At 54.8% G+C, this 23,686-nt stretch overlaps 10 protein-coding genes and 1 non-coding gene across 11 annotated transcripts; 7 read left to right on the top strand and 4 right to left on the bottom strand.

Moving 5' to 3' along the window:
• Window positions 1–330: 330 nt before the first annotated feature.
• B0T26DRAFT_672142 (uncharacterized protein) lies at window positions 331–2,498 on the bottom strand (the record flags this gene model as incomplete). Its single annotated transcript, XM_060439414.1, has 6 exons — window positions 331–1,134; window positions 1,190–1,428; window positions 1,506–1,658; window positions 1,762–1,942; window positions 2,002–2,128; window positions 2,332–2,498. 6 exons carry the CDS (start codon window positions 2,496–2,498, stop codon window positions 331–333), a joined length of 1,671 nt encoding a protein of 556 aa, XP_060300343.1.
• A 682-nt stretch (window positions 2,499–3,180) lies between these two features.
• Window positions 3,181–4,590, top strand: B0T26DRAFT_868774 (uncharacterized protein; the record flags this gene model as incomplete). The annotated part of the gene is made up of 2 exons (XM_060447872.1): window positions 3,181–3,924; window positions 3,979–4,590. The coding sequence occupies 2 exons, from the start codon at window positions 3,181–3,183 to the stop codon at window positions 4,588–4,590; spliced, it is 1,356 nt and encodes a 451-aa protein (XP_060300342.1).
• A 609-nt stretch (window positions 4,591–5,199) lies between these two features.
• B0T26DRAFT_868773 (uncharacterized protein) lies at window positions 5,200–6,413 on the top strand. The gene is made up of 3 exons (XM_060447871.1): window positions 5,200–5,895; window positions 5,990–6,092; window positions 6,196–6,413. Exons 1-3 carry the CDS (start codon window positions 5,524–5,526, stop codon window positions 6,396–6,398), a joined length of 678 nt encoding a protein of 225 aa, XP_060300341.1. The 5' UTR covers window positions 5,200–5,523; the 3' UTR covers window positions 6,399–6,413.
• A 14-nt stretch (window positions 6,414–6,427) lies between these two features.
• Window positions 6,428–7,522, bottom strand: B0T26DRAFT_694739 (uncharacterized protein). The gene has a single exon (XM_060441253.1). It carries the CDS (start codon window positions 7,308–7,310, stop codon window positions 6,939–6,941), a length of 372 nt encoding a protein of 123 aa, XP_060300340.1. The 5' UTR covers window positions 7,311–7,522; the 3' UTR covers window positions 6,428–6,938.
• Window positions 7,523–10,167: 2,645 nt separating this feature from the next.
• B0T26DRAFT_637442 (uncharacterized protein) lies at window positions 10,168–10,557 on the top strand (the record flags this gene model as incomplete). The annotated part of the gene is made up of 1 exon (XM_060436927.1): window positions 10,168–10,557. One exon carries the CDS (start codon window positions 10,168–10,170, stop codon window positions 10,555–10,557), a length of 390 nt encoding a protein of 129 aa, XP_060300339.1.
• A 3,054-nt stretch (window positions 10,558–13,611) lies between these two features.
• B0T26DRAFT_636270 (uncharacterized protein) lies at window positions 13,612–14,001 on the top strand (the record flags this gene model as incomplete). The annotated part of the gene is made up of 1 exon (XM_060436811.1): window positions 13,612–14,001. One exon carries the CDS (start codon window positions 13,612–13,614, stop codon window positions 13,999–14,001), a length of 390 nt encoding a protein of 129 aa, XP_060300338.1.
• A 152-nt stretch (window positions 14,002–14,153) lies between these two features.
• B0T26DRAFT_747802 (uncharacterized protein) lies at window positions 14,154–14,843 on the top strand (the record flags this gene model as incomplete). Its single annotated transcript, XM_060444883.1, has 1 exon — window positions 14,154–14,843. One exon carries the CDS (start codon window positions 14,154–14,156, stop codon window positions 14,841–14,843), a length of 690 nt encoding a protein of 229 aa, XP_060300337.1.
• Window positions 14,844–15,360: 517 nt separating this feature from the next.
• B0T26DRAFT_t77 lies at window positions 15,361–15,447 on the top strand. Its single transcript has one exon. It is a non-coding gene; the product is annotated as a tRNA-Ala (tRNA).
• A 497-nt stretch (window positions 15,448–15,944) lies between these two features.
• On the bottom strand, window positions 15,945–16,791 carry B0T26DRAFT_738186 (glycoside hydrolase; the record flags this gene model as incomplete). The annotated part of the gene is made up of 3 exons (XM_060443557.1): window positions 15,945–16,225; window positions 16,310–16,666; window positions 16,740–16,791. 3 exons carry the CDS (start codon window positions 16,789–16,791, stop codon window positions 15,945–15,947), a joined length of 690 nt encoding a protein of 229 aa, XP_060300336.1.
• A 1,321-nt stretch (window positions 16,792–18,112) lies between these two features.
• Window positions 18,113–19,743, bottom strand: B0T26DRAFT_747800 (uncharacterized protein; the record flags this gene model as incomplete). The annotated part of the gene is made up of 7 exons (XM_060444882.1): window positions 18,113–18,226; window positions 18,288–18,393; window positions 18,480–18,802; window positions 18,863–19,031; window positions 19,111–19,531; window positions 19,591–19,614; window positions 19,695–19,743. 7 exons carry the CDS (start codon window positions 19,741–19,743, stop codon window positions 18,113–18,115), a joined length of 1,206 nt encoding a protein of 401 aa, XP_060300335.1.
• A 454-nt stretch (window positions 19,744–20,197) lies between these two features.
• Window positions 20,198–22,202, top strand: B0T26DRAFT_799487 (uncharacterized protein; the record flags this gene model as incomplete). Its single annotated transcript, XM_060446972.1, has 3 exons — window positions 20,198–20,246; window positions 20,364–21,077; window positions 21,331–22,202. 3 exons carry the CDS (start codon window positions 20,198–20,200, stop codon window positions 22,200–22,202), a joined length of 1,635 nt encoding a protein of 544 aa, XP_060300334.1.
• Window positions 22,203–23,686: the final 1,484 nt, after the last annotated feature.

The following is a 23,686-nucleotide window of genomic DNA, read 5'->3' as shown; positions in this document are numbered from 1 at the left end:
TGCCTCAGCCTCATGTCTCGTGGCGGCACCCGTCGGATAATATTTATCCTCCAAAGCCTGGGCGGAATCGGAAGAGAGGGGCGGGGTCCGTTCCGCTTCCTTTGCCGAGCCCGCAGTGTGTGAAAGCTTAGGTTGCGTCCACTTTTGGGATGGCGTCCGAGGCTCGAACGCAGTCGCCGCGACGACCAAAAGAGCTAGACTTGTAGCGCACTGAGGTAACCTTAGTCCTACATGTGAGCTAGCATCGTCGAGCGAGTAGCTCGGACGCTGGGAAACAAACTGTTCATGACATTTCTGCTATAAATCACTCTGCATTTACCAGTGAACAGCTCAAGAGTCGAACGAGTCCCGCCGTCTTACGCTTGCTGGCGGGGACATGTAAATCCGCGGATCAATCGCGGGCTGTGGAGACAGCGGGCGTTGGGGGCTAAGGGCCCGTCGAGCTGTCCCGGGAGGGTACTCGGGAACGCCTAGACCGGGCGTTGGAAATGTCGCCATGAAGTCTGCCCTTAAGCCCATGCCCGCAGGTGTGGCTGGCCCAATTGGAGACGGGGTTTCTAGCCACGGAACGGTGCTGGCAGTCCTCTCGAACTGGGGCATTTGGTCCATCGAGCCATTCCCCATGGCTCGGAGTTGATCCTGAAAGCTACGGGCCGCCTCTCGATTCCTCTCCGAGCACACAAGTCTTGCCTGGTCGTGCCATTTCTTCATCCTTTTCTTCCGCCCCGCGACTATCATAGCCGTGGAGGCTTGGCCGAGGTCGTCATAAGAAGCGCGCAAGGCTTCGGCAAACCCGTAGTTTATGACGTCGTTAATGATGCTGGCGTATAGCTTGGACAGGACGTGTATGCCGAGGCAAACCTGCTTCATCCTCATGACCTGCTGAAAGAAGAGGCGGGTCATGTATGCCTCGTCCTTTTTGTTGGCCTCGACGAACTTGGCCTTCTTTCTGAACGGGTTCACCCGCGTGAACCCCAGGCTGATCCCAGCTGGCTTCTCGATCCTTTTTCGTATGTCTACCAGCCGCTTTATCTCCTCACTAAGCTTGGCAAAAGTGTGGAGGAGGGCCGAGACATCCGAAGCGAGATCTCCGAGAAGTTCGCAGACTTGACTGATGATGGTGATAATTTCTTCCTGCATAGACATGTCAGTTGGTTCTCTTTACATTGCAGTAGCGGCGTATGCCTACGAGCTTAGCCTCCTCATTTAAATACTCGTCGATCTGCGAGGAGAGACGCTCTGCCCTTAGTTTGAAGGACATCTCTGTCTTTCTGCGCTCGTTCAACTCTCGAAACGCCTCATGGAGGTCTCTCTCCGCTTGGGCACGGAGTCTAGCCGTTTCATTGAGGGCTTTATTGCCGGCAGCGGCTTTGAACGGGCGCTTTATGGCGGCCCAAAAGGGGTTGTAGAGATATTCTTCGAGCTGCTCTGTAGCCACCATGTCAGATGAGAACGCTTGAGGCAGAGGGGAAGCCATAGAAGGGGCTGCCTAAGGAAAATTGTACCTGATAGCAATCCTTCGTGTTCTCCAGCCATTTTTTCGTAGACTTTGGACTTATCCTCCTGTCTCTGAACTGCGAAGATGATCTCATTCACCGCCACGGATATTTCGACCGAGTTTTCCTTGAGCTTTCCCTCGGTGGCCCTTCGAGCGCGTTCTGTCAATGCAACGTTTGCCACATTTGCGTCTAAGAAGTCGCTCATCAGTTCAGAAAGCCGGGACGACAGCGAAAGTGGGAAAACTAGGTTGCAATGACTCACTCTTGGCGCCATCTACTGCCTCCATAACTTTGTGTACAGTGCTTCGCCAACTATCGAAGTTTCCGGCCGTCCTCTCGCCTGCAGCGGAACAGCTGCTGACACAGTCCTGAACCCAGCTGTAAACCAAGTTTTTGGACGACTTGGTGCCACCATGGAGGAGCAAACCGCCCAACTGGTCCAACTATGGAAGCCAAAAGTTAGTCTCTCGCACTCAGACACCCGGGTCTGCTTAACCCTTACAAGACCGCCGTTCTGGCAGAGCTCCTCGGACGAGTTTGAGATGCCTAGGAGGTCCTTGTACGCTCCGAGGAAGGCGTTGCTCCCTTCATTGGCGATACGGATCAAATTGGTTGAGAGGGCAGGCCCGCTAGTGTGTTGACACAGCTATTAGCCAAGTGGTAGGACAACCCCAAGCTTGGTGCACGTGCGGTATAGGGGTAGAGGTTGAAGGGAGAAGGGAGAAGGGAGAAGGGAGAAGGGAGAAGGGAGAAGAGAGAAGGGAGAAGGGAGAAGGGAGAAGGGAGAAGGGTGAAAGGAGAAGGGAGAGGGGAGAAGGGAGAGGGGATTTACCCTGGGGCATCGGCTGGAAGGACGACTCTGGCGACATCCCGTGTCGAAGAGACGGCGAGGCAAAAGCCAAGATTGTAGAGCAGATCCGGTGCAGTCTCGAGTCTAGGGGCTAGTCCATCGTCGGACTCTCTGGTCACGTCAATTTCGACAACGCTAGGGGAGGCCATCTCGTTTGCTTGTGTTTGGTGGTGTTTTCCAAGGAAGGAGTAGAATGTCACGAGTGGATTGTCCGGGTACTGTATTAGAAGACTAACTCGGAAGGAAGGACACAGCCTTGTCACGGCTCGGACCATGTAAGGAGGTGCGGTATCCGGAACTCTCCATTGCCAAGAATTCTAGGCATATTCGCCGGGCAATCGGGTCACACTTGTCGTGTTTCCGCCAATTGTTCCCCCACTTTCGTCTTTCAGCTTTTGATGCGAGATTGTGACGACTTACAGCCCCGACCATTGCCCACCCTACCAAACCCATTCCCGCACCACCGTCAAGGAAGCACCGCCTCTCGGAGCCTCGCCATTTCGCCAAGTTTGAAGACCGAGACAACCCGTCATGGAGCCGGTTCAGTGGCAGCCGCTTCTATTTCGGTTTCCGTCCTTCAACATTGGAGTGCCACCACCCCCGCGCCGAGCTTGTCCTTCAAGTGGTGTGTACAACCAGCCTCATTCTTGCCGACGACAGCTGCGGGCCGACCAGAATTGTGCGCCTTGCTTTTATACTTCGGTATTGACAGTCAAGGGGTGCCAGTCTCGCATCCCTAGTGGTAGCTTCTGACCTGGAGCGAGCCTGATCTGGATAGCCGACTTTGAGACTCCTTGTTCGTTGTGTTTCTAGCAGGCGCCCGTAACAAACATGCCCTCAGGATACGCTCGAAGGCGGCGTGCGAAGGAAATATCCTGGCACCAAACAATCGACACCTACAATCCTTCCGTCGTTGGCGACTTGGACTTGGACCTGGATCTTGCATCTCTCGAGGGAGCCGACGACTGGCGCGCCCGCGGCTTGGTCACCAAGATAAGGAGTCTGCATGAGCAACTCAAAACATTGCAATCGGAGCGGGATACGCTACAGCTTGCTTTTGAGGCTGAGTGCGGCGAGGCTCTACGGCTAGCGGTAGAGTCGCTACAGCACTTGGTCGAGGGCGTGGCGCGTGCCGATAAGTCCATCCTGTTCTGGCACACTGCCGGTGGCACACCGCTACGGCTGGCACTCAAAGTACTCAAGCCAATCGGCATGGACCGCGACGCCGGGACTATCATGGCGAGGAAAGGTGTCGCGATCAGGAGCCAGGCGGACCACGTCAGCGAGATCTTTGAGCGATGTGGCTCCCTGTGTCAGGCCTCGCTTGTCGACGTTCAAGACCTACACCTCCGCACAAACAACTTCGTACAGACAGACATCGGCGGCGCCCAGAACGACGCCCAGGACCTCGCCCAGTCCTACGAACGTGCCAAGCAGAACCTTCAGCTCGACATCAACAAGAAGGAGCTCGACGTTGCCACGGTCCAAATCGAGGCCACCAGGACGAGCGACATGGTAGCCAACCTCGAGGAGCAGCATGATAAAGCGACGCGAGCTGCGAACAGCAGCCGGGCTGTACGTGGTCCCTGAATAATGACGCATGGTCTCGGGCTGACTGAGTTTTTCTAGTTGGGTGCCGCGGGTATAGGCGGCGGCCTCTTGCTGGGTGCCATGTGTGTGTTCTTCCCCCCAGCTGGCGCAGTGGCGGCCGGTATTGGGGCCTTCACAGCTGGAGCAGTAGGTGTCTCGTCGACGGTCGTCTCCGGTGAGCACAGCGCAGAAGCTCGCCGACTGCAGTCCGAACAGTCGAGCTATGAGATTCAGTTAAGCGGTCTGCAGGTGGAAATTCGGGGCCTGCAGCGTGAGGTGAGAACCCTGGAGAGCTCCAAGGTCGGATACGACGAAGCTGTGCGCTCCATAGGCGTGCTCGAGGCTCGCTGCGAGAACCTGAGGAGCCAGACAAACCAGTTCCTACATGAACTGAACGGTGCCCGTGTTGTCCTGGCGAGGGGAGTCGCCAAGACTGCTGGCATTGCCGCAGCCCTCAACCGATGCGAGTACGCCCGAACAAGACGCGACTTTGTCAGCAGAGTTGAGGGTATCCTAGACGACTTGCGCAGCGGCAACAGGATCACAGCACCTCAACCAAAGCTTCTCGTGGTGTCGGACCGGCTGGAAGTTCTGGGCAAGAAGACTGATCGTGTCATGGCTATCATGACGAGGAGTTTTTCCTCGTCCTAACTAAGGGCCCTGGGTTCTTGTGAGCGTTTCGATTTGGGGCCATGAATTGAGGTTGTGCTCCAAAATCACAAATGCGATTTACATGTTCATTTATTTTTCTTAGGCTCGCAGTGTCCTGAACGTAAAATCTCAAATGGTCCGCTCTGTTTTGACTCAGCTGCTTTGATGAGTAGGTAGGTAAGTAAACCCCCTAGTCTCACGAGTCACCGCAGGACAAGCCTGACTTGGTCTTAGACTCTGCAATCTGGAATGTGCCTTGGCACAGAGCCGCCAAGCTGCATTAATACATTGGCATATAACCGAATCTACGCCAAGAAAGGTACTTGAGTCCGTGTGCAGATTTCCGTTGCCGAACCCTGCACTCCGGGATGTGCCGGCCGGCGGCAACGTCTGTGCTGCGCTGTGCAGTGGCTTGCTGGCTTGATTACCTTCCCACCCACTCCCAAGAAAAGGTATCCCGGAGGAATTCCAGATCGAGGCAGAGGCGGAACCATGGGGGTGGCGTGAATTACCCGCGCGGAAGCGCGAGGATCTGGAACGTGAAACCAATACAAAAAGTCCTTTTCATATCCTCACGCTTCTTTCTCGTCCTTTCGCTCTTTTTCGCCAGGCACTCATGGCGGTACGGTTCTTGGCATCGCGTCCTCGCCCAATGCGATGCCCCTGTGGCAGGCGGCCGCAGGAGGGATTAAGCGCGCTGAATGCGCCAAGTTCCGACCGACTGTCTTGGGCCTGCCTTGGCTTGAAAAGAACCGAATGAAAAAAGGTCGATTAAGCGACCATCATTGGGGACCAGGTCCGTGGAGGATTGGTCCTCTTAGCAGGCCCGAGCCCTCTGGTATGTACAAGAAGAGATCGACGACCAGAGCAAAATCTTGACGCACACACACATCCTGTCGTTTCCGGAATCCACCCCCCTGCTTTCCCTACAAGATGGCAACACATCACCAGCCATCATCCAAAACACGTCCCCTGGCGGCGTGGCTGCTGCTGCTCCTCCCATTGAGCACGGCCGTGCACGCCCTGGCCAGCCTAGCGGTCATTTTCGAGTCGTCGACAGCGTGGCCGGCTCTCGCCGCGGCGCCGCGGGCGTGCACGACGGGCGGGTGGTCGGCGGCGGTGAAGTCGCCCTGCGGCGACAAGGAGTGCTTCTGCGCTGACGCGCAGTTCATGGCCGACACGACGGACGAGTGCCTGAGCATCCGCGTGTCCAACATCGGCGACAAGACGGCGTTTTCGGTGCAGAATTACAATGCTATCATGGCGTTCTGGGGCGGCGAGTGCGGCTTCAAGCCTCAGTTCAAGGTACGGGGACTCACAGCTTGCTCGTTGCTTATTTTTTTTTTTTATCTACGTCTTTGCGGGGCGTGTGCTGATTAATTTGTCGTTGCGTCTGCAGGAGGCCATGACCCAAAAGGTCACGTACACCAAGACCTACTCTACCGCCGTGCAGACGACACCGGCCGCCAACAAGCAGACGACCACTACCAGCGGCGCCCAAGGTGAGAAGATGGCGGTCCTCTCAATCTTTGTTTTCATCTCTTTCTCATCCCATCGGTCGACATGTCTGGTGCTCATAATCGACGGCTAACACGCAAAACCCAGGTGGCGCAGGACTAACCACAACGACAGACGCGACTTCGACAGCCACCGACACCCCCTCGTCATCGGGCGGCGGAGGAAATGGAGGAGGGGGAGGAAACTCGGATCTGAGCATCGGCGGGATAATCGGCATCGTGGCGGGCGTGGCCACAGTCATCAGCACCATTGTTGGCGTGGTAATGTGCTACCGTCGGAAGAACCAATAATGAATTAGAGCGAAGAGTGTATTGTACTCCTCGTGAATGCTTGAATACCCCTTGACGTGTACGTAACGATGGTGTCTACATCGGGCGGCTTCCTTCTATCACCCGGTATCCCTTGACATGTAAACAGCCCGGTGCCAATGTGAATGCCTTTTCTTTCCTGGCCGCCTCCAAGACGTGTTTTTGTATTTGATAATACTCGCAGTAGAGAAACATCTCTGACCCGATGTTATCTAACCGCTTCACTTGCTAGATAACCGGGTGAAGGTGGTTAGGCAACTCGGGCCATGAGCGAGTATGATTCCGGAGGCGGAATGTGCAGAGCAGCAATCAACGGCACAGAGTCCTATCTTGACCTGCCTGCCACGCCTCTCTTTCCGTCTTTTACCAAGCAAGAAGGTGTGCGACCCTCCCAGACGGCAACATGACTGCAACGGGCCCGAAAAGGGAAGTCCGAGAGCTGATGCCGCATCAGTGGAGGAGAAAAGAGGAAGGAGGGAGGGGTACAAGGCTTTTTGTCTGAGACAAGGTCAAAAAGCCTGGTTATCGTGGTGAATGCCAATGCATCAAGTGTGGTGGTGTGGCAGCCAGAAAAAAAGGGGGGGAGAGGGGACCGGCCGTAATCCAAGGGCTGACAAAATTCAACAACAAAGGAAAATAGAGTGATTCTTTTTCCTTATCGAAGACGAACAGGGTGCTCGGATCACAGCTCACACGCCAAGGCCGCCTCCAAACGAGTAGTTCGAACAAGGACGGGAAGGGATGTGGCGGAGTTGAAAAAGAAAAGATGGGGGATCTGGAGGGATTGCGGCTTGGCATCGTGTTTGGGCGTCTGGAGTGGAGGGAAGAAGAGAAATAGAAGAAAAGAAGAACAAGCAGCCAAGGACTAAGGGTGGCTTGCTTCATGCAATCCATGCCTTATCCACAATCCACGTTTTGACAACCCCCCCTTTGTCGAGGGCCCATGAACTTTTCTCTCCTAAACCTGCCCATTGGCGGTTGTCAAGACTCGTCAATGCTGATCACATGGGGTTGGGAATCCTGCCGCCTCCCTAGCCGGCAGTCAGACTGGCATACCCTGGGTCGCAGTAGGGGCGGGTAAGCATATGATCTCCGGTGCAGCCACATATGTATGCACATGTATTGAATCATGGCCCCGGTGCCGATCACTCAGAGGGGGGAGGGGGGCAGGGCGGCAGGGAGGGGAGGGAGGGAAGTCGGCGTGAAGGAGAATCAGGCCAGAACGTCGTCATCGTGCTTCAATTATCCGATGGAGAGATGGTCTGGGTCTCAGTTCTGTTCAGCTCCAGCAGCCTCTGTCTTCAGCTCGGTGAGATGGGTCAGACGCGCCCTCCGAAGGCTCGGCTCGAGGGCATGGTAGCCTGCCAGTCAGCAAGTCAAGTTTGCTTACTTGTCTCTCGTCTCAGTCTTTTACTTTACCTGACCGCCAGCCAGACGTCCAAGGTCGGATTGCGCGGACCCTGGAGAAGCTATCCTCGTCGGCATGATTAAATGCACGATAAACTGCCGGGCCTCCACTCCCCCTCAGCTCCCCTGCTCTGGTCAGCAACTGTCTCGAGAAGTTGAGAGGCTTGCGCTTCGAAGGGCTTGGCGTCTTGGCGGTGATGCCGCGATCTTGTCTTGGTGTGCTTGGCAGTCGCTTTAAGTGTGGTAAAACGATGGGCAAGCAAGGAGGGGCCCGAGAGCGTGGCTGTCTGTTGGCAGCCTGCTATGCGCGGAATTCCAATTGATGGCGCTGGTGCGGTTCTGGTGCTGGAATATCCAAGCGGCCTTACCCTATCTGTCTTGCGGCCCTGGTTGGCGATCACCCCTAGATCCGATCTTTGACAATCGACGTTTCCTCGGTGGAGCACTCGAGGCCGAGAGGCGGTTGGTGCTTCAGCGCCGTTAAGGCGATCGAATGCCTCGTATGTACAACCCGTACTCGGAACCGCACATGAGTACTTGCTTTGATTCTCCACACCTTGTTTTCACCCCTCCCTGCACCACCATCTCAATCGAGACAGAGGCGCTTGGCGCTTCAGAAGCAGATCGCATCCTCGCATGGGTAGGGTCCCATGGGTTATTACCCATTCAATGGCCCCAATGGCTCCAATGGCAACGCTATCCCAGAATTTCTGGGATTTGCCCGCTTGGGCATCAGCACGGCCATGCTGCACATCATTGAGAATTGCACCGGAACCAACCTAAGGTACGGACAGTACAGGTGCAAATCCCCAGCTGTGCATCTGCGGGCGTCCGACTCGGGCCTAGATAAGGGTCCTGCCCGGGCTGTTCTGTAGCATCTGACAGATCTTTACGCCACAAAAAATCATCTAAGCGCTGACCTCGGCTGTTTCTTGAAATGGCGCTCGTGGCGTCGCCGTGGGTTCGAGGTTGGGGGCCTAGGCCTTTGCCACCCAACACGCGGCTTGGCGGATGGTGGAGTTGGGGACGTGGAGTTGGGGACGTGGAGTTGGGGACGTGGAGTTGCAGCAGCATGTAGCTCAATGGCCGTTGGCTAGTAAACACAGCCCCTGACTAGATAGGAAAAAAAGTCTAGTCGGACCTCGTCTCGAGATGCAGTTGGCAGCTCGACGCCGATGACAAGCTTTTGATCATCGCGATGGCAATCGAGTCCCTGGTGCTGATATTTGTGCTTAGTGCGCTCAAGCCGTGGGGGGAAAAAGTGTTGTCATGTCTCAGTGCTGTGTCACGCTTGTCTCGAGCCCACGCCAGCACTGGCCACGTTTCTCCCATGCCTGGTAAACGGTACGCACGGAGGCGCCACGTGCTTTGATGAACTGCGGACAGCTCTGGTTCATGGGTTAGACAATGGCTGTCAATTATTGGAACTCGCGTCCCGACAAGGCAGCTTGGGTCCTCCCTGGCCGCCCACCACTTCCCGATCTTGCCCTGAAGGCGAGCTCTCGTGCTTTCTGTGTCCAAAAAGACCGGCCGGCTGATTTCCACGACTTCGGATGATGGTCTGGCCCATAAAGACAGACGGAAGTATGCCCTTGGCGCCTTTCGTCGCCATTGCTGTGGCTTGTGTCGCCCTGGACAACTTCCTATATAAGGGCAGTTTGTGCTGTTTATCCAACCGATGTATACCAGCCCTTGTCGACCACACCGCCTGCTCTTCATAATTATCTTGATAATCGTAGAGCACGGCTTCTCCAACTTGCTAGCGGATACCGGATCCCAGCAGATCCAGCTCGATTCTGACTGTGGCAGGTGAAGACGATACCATACTCTGTGTGCTGCCCCCGCCCCCCCCCCCTCGCACCACTCGGAGTGGTCTTGGTTCAGATCTTTCAAAGATATCTCCTGAGAGTCTTTGCACTCGCCGTCGTGAGTCATCACATCGCGCTAATCAAATGCTCTGATGGATCAGGGTGCTGAATCAAGACCGAGCAGACGAGATAATATTAGCCGCCCTTTCCAGTCAAAGATCACCAGCGTGGAAACCTGGCATCGTGTCGCTACCCGATTGCCACAGACGGTCAAGACTCACTCTGCGTGAGCTGGGTTCGTCCTGGCGCCGAGTTGTCAGCACCCGTCGACCGCAGTCGCTTGCAATTGCCGGTGACGAGGTATCAGCCAGACCCCGGCTTTCATCCCTCGTATGGTCCCTTGAGAACGACTGGGATCCAATTTCCAGAGACACCCACTCGAGGTGGGAGATATTAGTCTCCACGAGTCCTAGGACCCTGAGCGAAGAAACCAGAGTCAGCTCAGCTCCTCTCAAGTGTCTGCGCCGAAAGCAAATATGTGCACCTGGTCTTACCTCCACCACCACCACCTGTACCCTTGCACGAGGGAAATCGACATGGTGGTGCATTACGCGTTTTGCAGATCAGCTCCGGTCGATACGGCCGGCTCGCAGCTACCATGCGACAATCTGACCTACGACCATACCCAGGCTGTTGACTACAACAACCCATGCGCCACAGGAGGTTGCCTGGCCTCGCCTGACTGCTCCTCTGGAGCCTGCCGTCTTGAGCAGCTCAATGGGCGGTGGATATGTTGCCAATGCAATCGGGGCGCTAACGAGTACCGCTGGTGCCGCCATCGCAGGCGCGGGAGCCCAGACACATTCTGTTACCACGTCTGCTGCGCAGGTTGTCGGGAAGATTCACGGTCTAGTCGCCGAATATAAGTGCGATGCACGTGTGGTGTCGAAGCCGACAAGAATTGGGGCAGGCGGGTCACTAAACACTCAGAAGGAGAAAATAGCGAGAAGTTGGGTTGGTGGCTCTATTTAACAGAGAGCAGGAAGGCGGGATGTTTGAAGCGTGGAGGCCGGGCTCGGATACGCTCAGTTCCGGTGATAGCGGCGCCTCAGCCCCCTCACACCCCAGTCGCTCTTTTCCTGCACCTATCATTGGTCTCCTTCTTGGCACTTGTTTTGCGTCCATTATTTCCTGCTCTTGTCCTTGTTTCTTTACCCTGATAACTCTTCTTGATTCTGGCCATGAATGTCGGGTGCTGGGTCTTGCTGACGTCAGGCCAATACCTGCTGAGGTGCTCACTTCAGCTACCCTCATTTGGCATAACCGCATGCGGGATACCGGGAGAGCATGTTCTCGCGGCCACATATCGTCACCCTTGCGCTAAAGGTTGACGAGTTCATTTCCCATACGACTTGGAATAAAACAGAGATAGCTGGCTGCGAATCTGAATTGGCAGCCAGATTCTGTCTGCAAGACAGCTGTGCAGTGCTGTATTGCTGCATTGCTGGGGAAATATTCGGGCCTCTTTTTTTCTTTCTTTTTTTCTTCTTTTGTGGAGTTGGTTGTTCGCGCCCTGGGCGCCTTTTTGTGTAACTTTTAGTTGGATTTCTCCAAGAAGGGTCGAGAGGACTGGTGTGGATGGTTTGGACGGAAACTGACCGGATCGTACCACAAACCTGTCTCAGATCCTCAATATTTTCTTGGTCTAAGACTAAAATCGGCGAGCTGCAGATTCGGAGTACGTACAATATTCAGCTGTCGTTTTGTGCATGTGTAGCCGGCTTATTGATCGGACATGGAGAAGAGGGAGTCGGGAAAGTGTTGACAGGCGACAGCTAGTCGTACCATTCCGCGCTGCCGGGTGCGGTTATGAGTTACAGTCATTTTGTTGTCCGGGACAGTGCCATCTTCTGGGATTTGTACTCTCATTCCCGCCCTCTTTGTCTGGATGCTGGATTTTGCCGGTCGAATATCGCTGCCGGATTAGTCGAGAAAACAGAGGAAGCAGTCCGGGAACTTAAGCCGGACCCGTCACATGTGCACTGTCCGGGAACATCTGCGACGGCTGCTGCATCGTCGGAACACTCGACGTTTTGAGCCCAGCAAGGAGTAGAAATCTCGTTGACAGGGTTGCTTATGCCGTGTGAGGGGGCCGCTTTGGGGGATATCGGAGTGATGCTGCAGCCTCTTCTATCCATGTTGGCCTCGGTATTATGCAGTCCGCGGTTGGTGGCTTGCAGTTTTGTCAGACTCGAAGGCAAAATGGGGCCTGAAGGACGAGGTTTGGTTGGGCGAGAGTGTAGTCACTGCGGCGATGCCAACTAAAGCCCCATAAATTTTGCTCGGGAGATGGAATCTGGGTTGGCGATGTTGTGGCTTTTTGTCTGCGAAGAAATGCAGACTTGGCGAATTTGAACTCGCGAATGAGCCTTGTTCGCGGGAGAGCCGCGGATGGGTGTGTGCCACCTCCCACTAGTATGCGTGCGACCAGGAATGGATGCAACTAGGCGTAATAGGATGCAGACCGTGGGCAGGCTTGCACAGGTGTTACCAAGATTAGTTTTGGGTCAGACAGGTGCCTCATTGTCCTCGCCTTCCCAGGTCGGATTTCATGAGGTAATTACGATATCGAGAGCGCAGTGTATTATTACCTCATGGAAAGTCCCGAATTACTGATTCTGTATGAGACCCATGTATTTTCCTGCCACACTCTTTCCCAGAACTGGTTTACAAAAAATCACGAGATCACCTAGGTGCGCAGCCTTGGGCGGGAAGGTACCACCGAGTTGAGAACCACCTCAAAACGAGGGCTAGGGCTAGGGCGGGCCTGTGCAACAGCCCTACAGCCCCAGATTGATAATCTGATTTCGGTGGATTTGCGGCATTCTGCCCTGGCGTTCTTATTTGCGACCTCCACTGCAGTGTTTGGATTCGCTCTGATGTTCACGGTGAAGAAGACAAGGCTGCCAACCTCCGTTTGCCGAGAAGCATAGCTTTGATTCAAGACTAGGAAGCTCCTCCCGGAGTCCGTCCCTTCCATTCTGATTTGTGGGCACCTACATAATCGGAGGAGGGAAACTTACTACACCAACCTACCTTGGTATTGGTATGTGATGTGGAGATGGCGCTTTGGCTTGTATTCTGCGTTGTGGAACAAGACTGTCAACTCATGAGACTGCCTACCTTTGATTCTCTTGAAGACTCGTCTCTTACAGCACGCGTGATGGTAGGTAGAGATACTTGCAAACCAGCCCTAGGCCATGGCACACAAGCGGCAAATACGGCATTCTTGACCGCGTCCGGCCGGCTGGGTTCAGCGACACCTCTCCCTAGCGTCATCGACATGAGACAAAGTCTCTAGATACGGCGTCATCCAGATTGGTGTAGCATGAGCTCGTCACACGTGGCTTGCTTCTTGCATACTTTTACAGTGCATCATGCAGGTCTTGAAGCTATCACGGCAGTTCAAGTTCGCCTTGTTTTGAGGTGTCCCTTACTGCCGGAAAAAAGGAGTCTGTCTCGCCCATCGGATCGATGGGGCTAGACACCCACTCCGCGGCCAATGACAGTGGAGGAAATCCAGCCACGATCGGCCTGGTGCGGTGCCGAAGATTTTCGGACATTCTAGGGAAGAATAACTCAATAAGAGACATCACCAGGGTTCCGGGCCTGAAGGTTGTCTGTGGCATTTCGTGATGAACATGGCATCGTATTCTCGTCATGGGAATAACTTAAGCCCGTCCGTCATCCTGAGGCGAGTAACGTTGCCAGACAAATGACGGACGGGCCACCGCGTCCGGAGTTGAAGCAACTCTTATATAAACTCAGCGTTCTCGACTTCCGTCCCAGCAGACGACATCCTCATTGAATAACAACGAAGTCTTTGTTGAAGGAACTTGCTTTACGAGCTGCTAGGCTCTTACCCTCTCTCAGATCCCACGCCCGCTTCCCTGGCTGTCTTCGTTTTACTATATCTAGCCATGTGCCAAGTGTACGTCACCATTTACCCTTGCGGCCACGAGGAACGAAAATACAGCTTTTGCCGAGCAGCCAAGACCGGCAAAGGAGGAGAGAGGTGCCCCTGTACTGCCGCCAGTGAGTACAGACGAACCGCAACTGCGGGCTGCTACCTGGGCGGATGCGACTATCTTAACGCCGGGAGAGGAAACTGGACGTGCTGCAAGTGCGAAAATCCAAACTCTGGTATTCCGAGGTGCGACCACTTGGTGCCTTGTCCAGACATCTTCAACGTCACCAGAGAGCGGTATGAGCCCCAGGAGAAGATGATGAATTGCGGCCACGACTGCTGTCAAAACTGCCAGAAGGAGCGTAAGTCACCCCCAACAGAGACTAGGCGCTGCGACTATTGAGACGGAGTTTCAAGCCCTAACAAAGACCAGCATTGGATCCCTTCGAACATCGAAACGATAATACCTGGCTCTACCCAAACCCGGATCTGTCGTCGAGCCCGGAATCGTGGATGTCGCCCTCTGCTCTCCCAGAAGCAATCCCCCAAGGAGCAATGGCCTTGGCGGGACTGGCCCTGGGCGCGACAGCACCTGAGGGCAGTGCCTGGGACGAGCAGACGCTAGGAGTGAGGCTGCCTCGCGGGGTGGCGTCATTTGGGGTGCCGCCGAGCGCGAGGGGAGGAGCCCCGCCTCCGAAACTGCACCTGAATCTCGACAACCCGCGAAACGCGGCCCTTGTCCACGCGCTGCGGCAGCCTGGCGCTGTTCCGCCTGACTACAACAGCCTGACAGTGCCCTATCTCTTGACCATGAAGGACTCGAGCCCCGAGACCGTGCTGCCAGCCGACTACGGCAGGCTAGACTATCTCAACTCTCTCGACACACAAGACCAAGCCGCCACCACTACTACACCGAGAACCAAGATGGCCGGCCCTGGCCAGCGAAAGCCGAGCCACCCAAAGCGGCGAGATACGGGGCAGGTCTCGGGCGGTGCGGAATCCTCGGCGCCTAGTAGAATAGAGAGTAAGGGCAAGTCTCGGCAGGGCGGCCGTGGCGCCATGGCCGTTGCCAAGTCCGGGCCGGCTTCGTCAAAGCATACGGGAACTGGTGGAAGCTTTCTAGGCATCTCGCTGGATGTTCGTTCTCGAGGGCGGCATGGTCGACGCAGCGAGGCCCGGGGCAAGGACGGGGAGGAGAACGGTGACGAGGGCCGGGCCGTGCACAAGAAGCCTCGCACCAAGTAGCCCTAGACCTAGCCTCCTAGGTTGGCTAGCTCCTCGTTCTTTCACCTTGTTCTGTTTCTTTCTTTTCTTTCTTTTCTTTCTTTTCTTTCTTTTCTTTCTTTCATTCTTTCATTCTTTCATTCTTTCATTCTTTCATTCTTTCATTCTCGTTCTGCCATGTCGCACAGCAGCCACAAATGTTCATCTGTCCAATCTTCTACCAGAGCCGAACAAGGCCCACTATCGAGCTCCATTTCATCCCAAAAATGAGCTCGCACAGCCCCAAAAGTAAGAAGAAGGATAAAAATCCCATTCATCAAGATGACGGCGAGGCCCGGCGGCTTAGGCTGGAGGAAGAGGCACAGTCCCCGCGGCTGCAAACAAACCGCTGCTGGCCATGTTCCAATTGCCGGACACGACGAAGTGAGAAGTGATTATTGCAATCCAGCAACGGCAACACGAAGGTTTGCTGGCCTGAATCGTTCCCCTATCCGAAAAGTCGAAATGCTCTCATCGCTTCCATCAATTCGGTTCAACAGGGCGTGTGGCTCAGTTGGTAGAGCGTTCGCTTAGCAAGTGTTATAGAGCGTGCGAAAGGTCCTGGGTTCGATTCCCAGCCCGTCCAGATTTACTTCCTTTCTTTTTGTGTCTTTTTGCCATGACCTTAGCTTTCGTTTCTCTCTTCTCGTATTCTTGGGGCAACCTGTTTGCTTTTAGCATTGTGAAATTAAACTCTTGTTTAACGTTGTCTTAGTGGCTGACATCTAATCATGGGTGGAGTGGGCTTCAGCGTCGAGGACTCGAGATATGGAGATTTGGTGATGGCCGAAGCTAATTAGATCCAGGTGACAGTCAAGTGAGTCTAGGTTTATATAAAGCAAACTATTGTTGCTGCTATTTCTTGTCTTTGAAGCTAGTTGGGGCTAGAGTTTGATTTTAGTCAAGAAAGGAGACATAACAAAAGGGCAAGTCTGTTTCGTGCTATCAGGCCACAAAGTGCTCTCTTCATGCTAATTACCTATCCTAGTCGCACTATCTTCTCCGTTCTCGGCTCGGCTCCTTCTACTTCTCCACACAACATATCAAGACCCCGGTATTTACACCAGACTGGCAGACAGACACCTATCCCTCCCACACCGGCGGGCCGGGCGGCGTGTAGCTCGTCGGAACGGGGTAGTTAGCAAAGATGAGCCCCGGGTCGGTGGCCTTGTACGCGCCGGGGAAGGCCACCTTATTGGTCGGCGTGCCGCTGCCGCCGTCGGTGACCTTGACCTGCGCGCAGGCCAGGTAGAACTGAGCGCCGCCCGGCGACTGGGCCTGGTGCAGCGCGATGCTCTCGACGCGCACCAGGTAGGTGCCCGAGGGCAGGCTCTTGGGCACGGTGAAGCTAACCACCTTTTTCACTATTGCGGTGGTGGGCTAGTCAGCATGCATTGTTTCTCGGACAAGCCACTGTCTCTATCAGTAGCGAAGAGGATTTGACTTGCTGTACGTCGGCCAGGTCAGCGCCTTCTGGCCGGCCGTCTGGACCGCGTCGATGCTCGCCACCTTGAACCACACGTTGCCCGCGGCCTCCCACGTGTTGACATTGCTGTCGTCGGGCACGCGCGCCATGTAGAACTGCACCGGGCCTGGATGCGTGACGCCCTGGTCGGCGACGAAGCCTAGGTCACCACCCGCCGCGATGGTCGCCGTGCCCGTGCCGGCCTTCATCTGGAAGCAGCGGATGTCGGGCGTGCTGACGCTTGTCACGCCATGGTCGTCCTGGTAGTTCTTGGTTTGCCGGATCGACGTCCACTCTTTGGCCTCCTGCTCGCCGTTGATGACGAGCTTGGAGAAGCGGTCTTTGTAAATGAAACCCGTGTTAGATTCCTGGCTGATAGTCGCGAGGCGAGTGGGGTCAGTTTGGTAGCTTACAGTGAGCCTGGGCTGTTGCCGCGAGGATCAGCGCGGACGAGAGCAAGCGCATGTTTGCGTATTTTGCTTGTTGTATCCAGCTGAAGTGCCCGTCCGACCAGGATACCACTTAGCGAGAGAAAGAATAGTAGGTATGTGAGATATACCAACTACCTCATTATCTACCGGGCGCCTCTTATACAACCCCGGATAATGGCGAGAACTAGCCGTCATGTGGCCGGCCATAGTACTATCCGCACAAAAGGATTCATTTGCAAGGGTCACTAACCAAGTGCCGAGCCACCGGCACGACCTAAATTAGCCGGTTAACCCAACTGACGAGCCCCGAACGGGTTCCCCAGATTGTTCCCCAGATTGTTCCCTAGATTGTTCCCCTGATAATGCTCTCCACACTCTGCAGGGTGGGAAACCTTGGTCAAGTCTGCGCCGCATTGGTGTTATATTCGCTCTTCTACTATTGTGGTGGCGTGCTATGGAATCGCTAGCAAGTAGCTAGCCGGTGCTGCCTCTGATCAGCACCTGAAACCACACTTGTTTCCCGCAACCACCAGCAACCCACTTCAGAGTTCGGGCAAGCCGACAAAATCAGGACTGACGTGTTGTGTCGCCAGCAAAACACCCGATTTGACATGGTGAATCTCGAACTTGATCATGCCAGAACCCAGAACCATCTCGAGGGTTAGGTCCCTGACACGGTAGAGTGTCCGACCACCGACCCCAAGGTACCCTCTAACTTGCTTCTCTTCCAATATAGACGATGGGAGAGCTCCGAAATTTATCGTAACTGAAGGGGCATAGAGGACTCCTACGGCGAGAAGTCAGCGAGGTTCACTCGGGCCCGGCTTCGAACTCCCATCACTTAATTAAACCTAGAACAAAGACTTACTCGTGTCCCTCTGGCTCTTCGGCGGCTCGTTATACCGGCATGTCCGGAGTTTAACTTTCGAGGTCCCGTATCGACTGCTGAGGGTGCAAGCCATTGGGACTTTGATTCGGTATTCTCTGTCGGTGACTTGGCCCTAAAGTAAACATTCGTAAGCAGAGTCAGGTGGGGAAGTTCTTGTAACAACACAACTCTTGGAGGGAATAACTAGGTCACGTGCCATTGTAGCAAACCAAGTGACCCTATCTAGGTTGCGAACAAGACCGTCGAATTCATCGAGGTTGTTAAAGGCTGGATCGTGTTTCGAGCTGTTGTAGATTTCGGTGAGTACTACTCCATAGTGACAAGGCAGGACTTGGTGAACAATACCCTCCATCCCGAAGCAGACGGCGCCTTTTGCAATTGCTGCCCATCTGTGTGTGTGTGAAAGACACGTCAGTCACTCGAGCTCTAGATCGTGGGCATCTGAGCAGAAGAGACACAAGGACACTCACGGCTCCTTTGGACTGCAGATAAAAAGAGGAGGCTTCTGCTCATCGCACCAGGCCATGAGCTGCTGGAAGAGATACATTGACTCTCCGAATCCGCCGACAAGGATCACGCCCTGGGAATTATCATCAGCCAGGGTAGAAGTCAAACACTCAACTATCGCCGACTCTGCTTACTGCTACCGGCTTGCTGGGCTCCAGTTTTGTGGCATCCCGCGAAACATCCTTCACGAGGTCGAGCACTTTGTCGACGACGGGGTTGAAGATGGACACCATGTCCTCGCTGATTACCAACCACCGACTGTCAGCACCTAAAAACTACACAGCGGCTACCACGTGGAGATGCGAGTCAGGGCAGACACTACTCACTGCGAGAGCGTGATGTACTCATTATCAATGTTGTGTTCGGGAATGGGAACTAGCTCCCGGATGCCGTGCTCGACGACCTCGTCGTCGAGGTAGTCGTTGGACCCAAAGTTCGTCTTGACGCTGTCGAGCAACTGCATGAGCCGGCTGCCGCGGCCGCCGTGGTAGCCGCTCAGCAGGTGGGCCTGCTTGCCCAGCCGCTGCTTGACGAGGTTGAGGAACCGCTGGTCGAGCGACGTCGCGCCGCAGAGCCCGCCCCGCGGCCGCGTCGTCTCGGACACCTTGAGGTAGGGCGTCACTTGGTCAGTCGAGTACGACACCAGGTCCTGTGTTTTCCCGTGTCAGTTCTTTCAAGGATGGTTTAGTTAGTGTCTGCTGGACTTTACCATTGTGCCTCCTCCTGCGTCGCAGATAATGACTTGCTTTCCGACCTGCCATCCGGAGCCGTCGCTGGAGCCGCCCGTAGACAACGCCGAGACTGAGTTGACCTCCTTGAGGGCGTACGACGCTGCGGCCTCTGGCTCCGTGACGGGCTCGATGATGTCCTGGGGGCGGCTGCCAAAGCCGGCCGTCTTGGCTGCCAAAGCCGGCCGCCTTGGCCGCCATTAGGGTGTTGTGCTGGGCCGCCGGGGACCACATGGCGGGCATGGTGATGATGAACTTGATCTTGAGCGTGTCCAGCGTCCGGTGGAACCTCTTCGCCAGCGCTTGCATGACCTCGGCGTGCACCAGGCGGAGGTAGTCCGAGGCCATGTCGGTGGCAGATTTCCCATCCCGGAGGCACGATTCCATGGCCGGATTGCCGGGGTCCAGGGTCACGGCCAGCTGCTCGTCGTTGTATGCCTCGCTGCCGGCCTCGGGGTCGAGAAAGAGCTTGAAACCGCCGAACCAGGGGGTGCCGGCGCGCAGCTGCCAGCCCCATCTATTCTCGCCGGATGGCCCATAGCTAATTTCCGTGGGAACTTTAGGCCGGCTCTGGTTGCCCGATCCAGGCCACTGCACGATGACGGTGACGCGAGTGGGATCGGGGTCTGCGGAATGCGTGAAGGCGACCCCTTTGTTAAACAGAGCCTGGTCAGTCCACAGCCATGAAGCAAATTAGTAGATCGCTCACCTGTGTACGTCGTTACAAAGTCGACTACCGACGGCAAGAACAAGAATTGGTTAGCGAAAATGGTGCTCGAATCACCCTCCACACTTGACGGGCTAATAACCCACCTCCAACTACGACGAATGCTTTCGTCTCAACAGTCTTGTCGGTACCCATGGTGTGAGCTGGACTTTTTGGTCGACAGTGAAAGGATTTGTGAGTGTCTTAGCTGCATGATAGCTGCATGATAGCTGCATGATGGGTCTCGGTCTCCCAAACCGGCTATATAAGCAAGGCAGAAAAGGGGACGAGCATAGCCTTCGGAAAGAAAAGTGTGAGTTCTTGAATTTGACTGAACGTATAATAAGCTTTTGGCTTAAAAACTTGGTGTCGTCGAGACCGGAACCTCTGAAAAGGGTTGTTTGTGTGAAAAAAGGTTCAGGAAAAGTGATTTTATCTCGGCATCCCCATCTCAGTTTCATACCCCGGAATCGTATAATTAACTCAACTCAAATCGCCCCTGGTGAAGGTTCTCGGCAACCCCGGGTCTTGCTGGGAATCCCCGAGTCTTAACTCTCCCTATTAAACGTCTATATTAGAACCGGGATGTCCGGAACCGAAACCCTCTGAAATGCAGATTTTGCAAAAGGCAAAGATGCTGCAAGGCGGCTTTTGGCAGGGTATGAGCCCTGTTAAATCCCAAGCCATCTCTCCCCCTACGATTCCTCTTCCCCATCCAAGTCTTTTCTTTCTCTTCCAGTCATAACTTTAGTAATCGCAGAATGCTAGAAACCTAGGTAGATTTGGATATCCAACAATCGCCAGCATCATGCAACATCCGGACCAGCCCACCACCGGCGACGTCCCGTCGGATGCCGCCCCAAGCCGTACCGAGTCCATCGGGTTCTCCGTGTTTGGGCTAAGCGGCAGATGGCCGGGACCGCCAACACTCAACGACGGCACTGAAGCCGCCGCGGAGAAAATGAAGGGCCGTCGGGGCTCGCGGGGCCACATGAGCATGGAACATAAAGCCTTGATCCTCAGGCTTCGAGACCAGATCTCGAGGCTCCAAGACCAGAACTTGAAGCTCAGCAACAGAGTGCAGGCTCTCGAACAGGGGCAGGACTTCCGGTCCTTCTACACCGTGACCGGCACCCCGCACGACAAGATGCAGAAGCGTCTCACCCGGGTGCGGGCCGAGATCCAGGGCTGGAGCCGCATGGCGCACAAGGACCTCGTCGCCCGCAACGCCACCGTCTCGCTCCTAGGCGCCCTCGAGGCCCAGCTGCCCGGCTTTGCCGCGGCAAGACGGCACGTCTGCCACCCCGACGCGACGCCGCAGACACTGCAGGACGCCAACGTCGCCCTCGCCGACGTCTTCGCCGCCATTGCGTCGGGCATCGTCGTCGAGCACGCCGTCGTGAACCCGCTGGCCATGCGCACCGACACGTTCCGCCGCGCCGTTGACTCCGACGTCTACAGGGCCATGTCCAGCCACACTTCGACTACAGGTATTGCTCAATACCCACGTCAAGTCACTTCCCTTCTCTCTATTTCTCTATTATTCCTGCGTCATTGCTTAGTCAAACCCTCCCTACCTACGTATAAACACACCAACAAAAAGACTGACAAGCAAAACAGTAAACCAGAGAGCAGCCAGGATTTGGGAGGCAACCTGTCTGAAGATGTACAGCTGATCGACCACCATCCCCAGCAACTTTGGGTCCCTCGACGATAAAGTCGCCGCCTACCAAAACCACATAGACTCCATCCTGTCGGCCATCTCGCAGACCCTGAAGCCGGCATTCGACATACTCGGTCTGGACCTCGACGACGCGCGAATGCAGCGAAAGCTCCGCGACGCAGTCAGGGAAGCGGCCGCGATCGGAAAAGAGTTCGGCGAGCTGCAGTCGGGGCTGGTGCTGATGGACCAGACCTGGCTCCGGCGGCACGCCTCCCTCTTGGACGACACAGGGTGCATTTCGCCTTCGGACATGGGGTCGCGGATCGAGTTCAAGTTCGACCCTGTCGAAGAGGGCAAGAAGCTAGTGCGGGCCAAGGCCGCCGTGGTGCTGTTCCCCGGGCTGCTCAAGTACGGCACCGACGGCGGCGACAATTGGGACACGTGGACCGTGTGGATTCCTGCCCGGGTCCAGCTCACCGACGTGGAGACTGAGCAGCTCCCCGTCGCCATCACGCAGCCGTCGCCGCCACAATCCGTCAAACCTAGTATTCCTCGTGGCAATAGTGAGGAGATGAAGTGGACAGCGGTGACGACGACTGCCAGCAACAGACCAGGGCCAAATCTCCCAGTGAACCCGACCCCTTATCCAGTCCCACGACCTCAGCCAATTCCAGAGGACGAGCACACCCATCCGGGCCCGAATCCAAACGAGGGTACGGCAAAGTGTGATACGAGCAAACAATTCCCTCTGCAGCCGGGCCCGGCCCACGTGGTCAGCAGCAACAGACATAGTTTCATCCCTCCTCCATTCTTCCACGGCGCTCACATGGCTGGGGAAATGGCAAGCTTGTCCTTGGACCCGGCTCGGCCGTTTGGTTCGCAGCAGAGACAGCGGATACCGCATTTTAGTACAGACGCCGACGCCGAAGCTAATGACCATAGTGTTGAGTGATCTGTTACATAGGTAGGTATCTGGCAGCTGTACAGTCCTAATCCAACCCCCCGTGATTGTCAGCAGATGACTTTTTAAGACTTGAAAGCCTTATTGCCAACCAACAACCTTTTGAGAATGAAGATTATAATTAGCAAATAAACCGGCCAGGAAAAGCATTTAACACCTATGCATTTCTAAGGGGGACATAATTAGGCCTTTGGGATTTAATAATAAGGATTCTGATAACTATTACTTGCCTTTGCGTAAAACCTAAAGGGCGAGCCGTAAGTAAAATACTGCTTGCGATGGGAGGCAGCTTGTGATCGGAGGCAGGAAGAGGCGCGCGAGAATGTTGCAGCGCTCCAAGTTTTGAACGGAATGCTAATAATCTGTCGTAATTTTTCGAAAGGGAAGTGGATGGAGCTAACAATTTATTAGGGAAGCAAGTAGGTTTTGGTGGTGGGGGAACAAACGTTCAGGAATTGGATTGTAAGTTGTTATAGTCTTTATGCTATTATCAGCTCTGATCAGACCTAAGGCCGCCGTGGCAGACTTTCTATGTGCACTCTTGCAATCTTGCTTTTAGACTCTAGAAATTAGCTAGCACAAGCCATAGGTATTTGAGCATGAGGAACTCGTAGATATTCAAGGGAGCTTCTAGACGGTCCTAGTAGAGATTTTGATCTCCTTGTATCTAGACCTAGACCTATTAGAAAAGCAAGTACGGGTCTGATCCAACAATATATTCCCTCATCCCTGTGATATCCATGACGGAATTCATTGACTGTTTGATTGTCTTTGGTCTTGAAATTGCATGAGCTAGGAAGCCCCTTCGTCCTCATTGATGCCAGTTATCTTGGTCCTTGGAGATCAAGGATTCAAGATCGCAAGGGAGAATCTTGAAAAAAGCCCAGCTTCTTCACGTTAGAAGGCATTTGATTGCTAATCAACGGCCCTGGAGGGCTGGAAGCAATACAAAATACGCCCGAATACCGAACGCGGTGAGAACTAACAGTTCCCAGATTCCTCGTTTTGTCCCTTGTTGGTTCCCGAACCCTGACATGTCCCTGGGATACGCTTGGCGCTTGGCTCCCTTTAAGCGTGATTTTCGAATAATTGCAGGCTTTGATTGGCCGAATCACATGCTGGCATGAGCTAAGGTCCAAAGGGATGTCAAACCGCAAGTGGGCGGGCGTCAAGCGATCGGCTTTGTCACCCTGTCTGGCAGGCGAGAATATGGGATGCAGCTCCGGGTCGTCTGACTGTGCGATCGGATGTAGATTAGCTGCTGGGTTTGAAAGGAAGTGCTGATCGCCGTTTGTTCGGTTGTACTAGTAATTACGCATTCGGCTCACTACGTCATTCTTTCGGACGTCGTGGTTCGAGGCACGTGATTTTGCACCGGTTTTGTTTGCCCATTACAAGAGTAGGGATACAGGTGTGGGGGCAGGACTTGACGATAACCTCGCATGCAGAGCGTAATTCGTCAAGACCAACAGACA

The sequence above is a fragment of the Lasiosphaeria miniovina genome, assembly GCF_030549165.1.
Source record: "Lasiosphaeria miniovina strain SMH2392-1A chromosome Unknown B0T26scaffold_2, whole genome shotgun sequence".
Lineage (NCBI taxonomy): Eukaryota > Fungi > Ascomycota > Sordariomycetes > Sordariales > Lasiosphaeriaceae > Lasiosphaeria > Lasiosphaeria miniovina.
This window is presented reverse-complemented; position numbering and strand designations above follow the sequence as displayed.

What these genes read in the sequence shown, in the direction of transcription:
- B0T26DRAFT_868773 (XM_060447871.1), top strand. Translation starts at nt 5,524, where the DNA reads ATGGCAACACATCACCAGCCATCATCCAAAACACGTCCCCTGGCGGCG. An exon ending in GCTTCAAGCCTCAGTTCAAG is followed by an intron (nt 5,896 to 5,989) that starts GTACGGGGACTC and finishes TTGCGTCTGCAG; the next exon opens with GAGGCCATGACCCAAAAGGT. An exon ending in CACTACCAGCGGCGCCCAAG is followed by an intron (nt 6,093 to 6,195) that starts GTGAGAAGATGG and finishes CGCAAAACCCAG; the next exon opens with GTGGCGCAGGACTAACCACA.
- B0T26DRAFT_694739 (XM_060441253.1), bottom strand. Translation starts at nt 7,310, where the DNA reads ATGGATTGCATGAAGCAAGCCACCCTTAGTCCTTGGCTGCTTGTTCTT.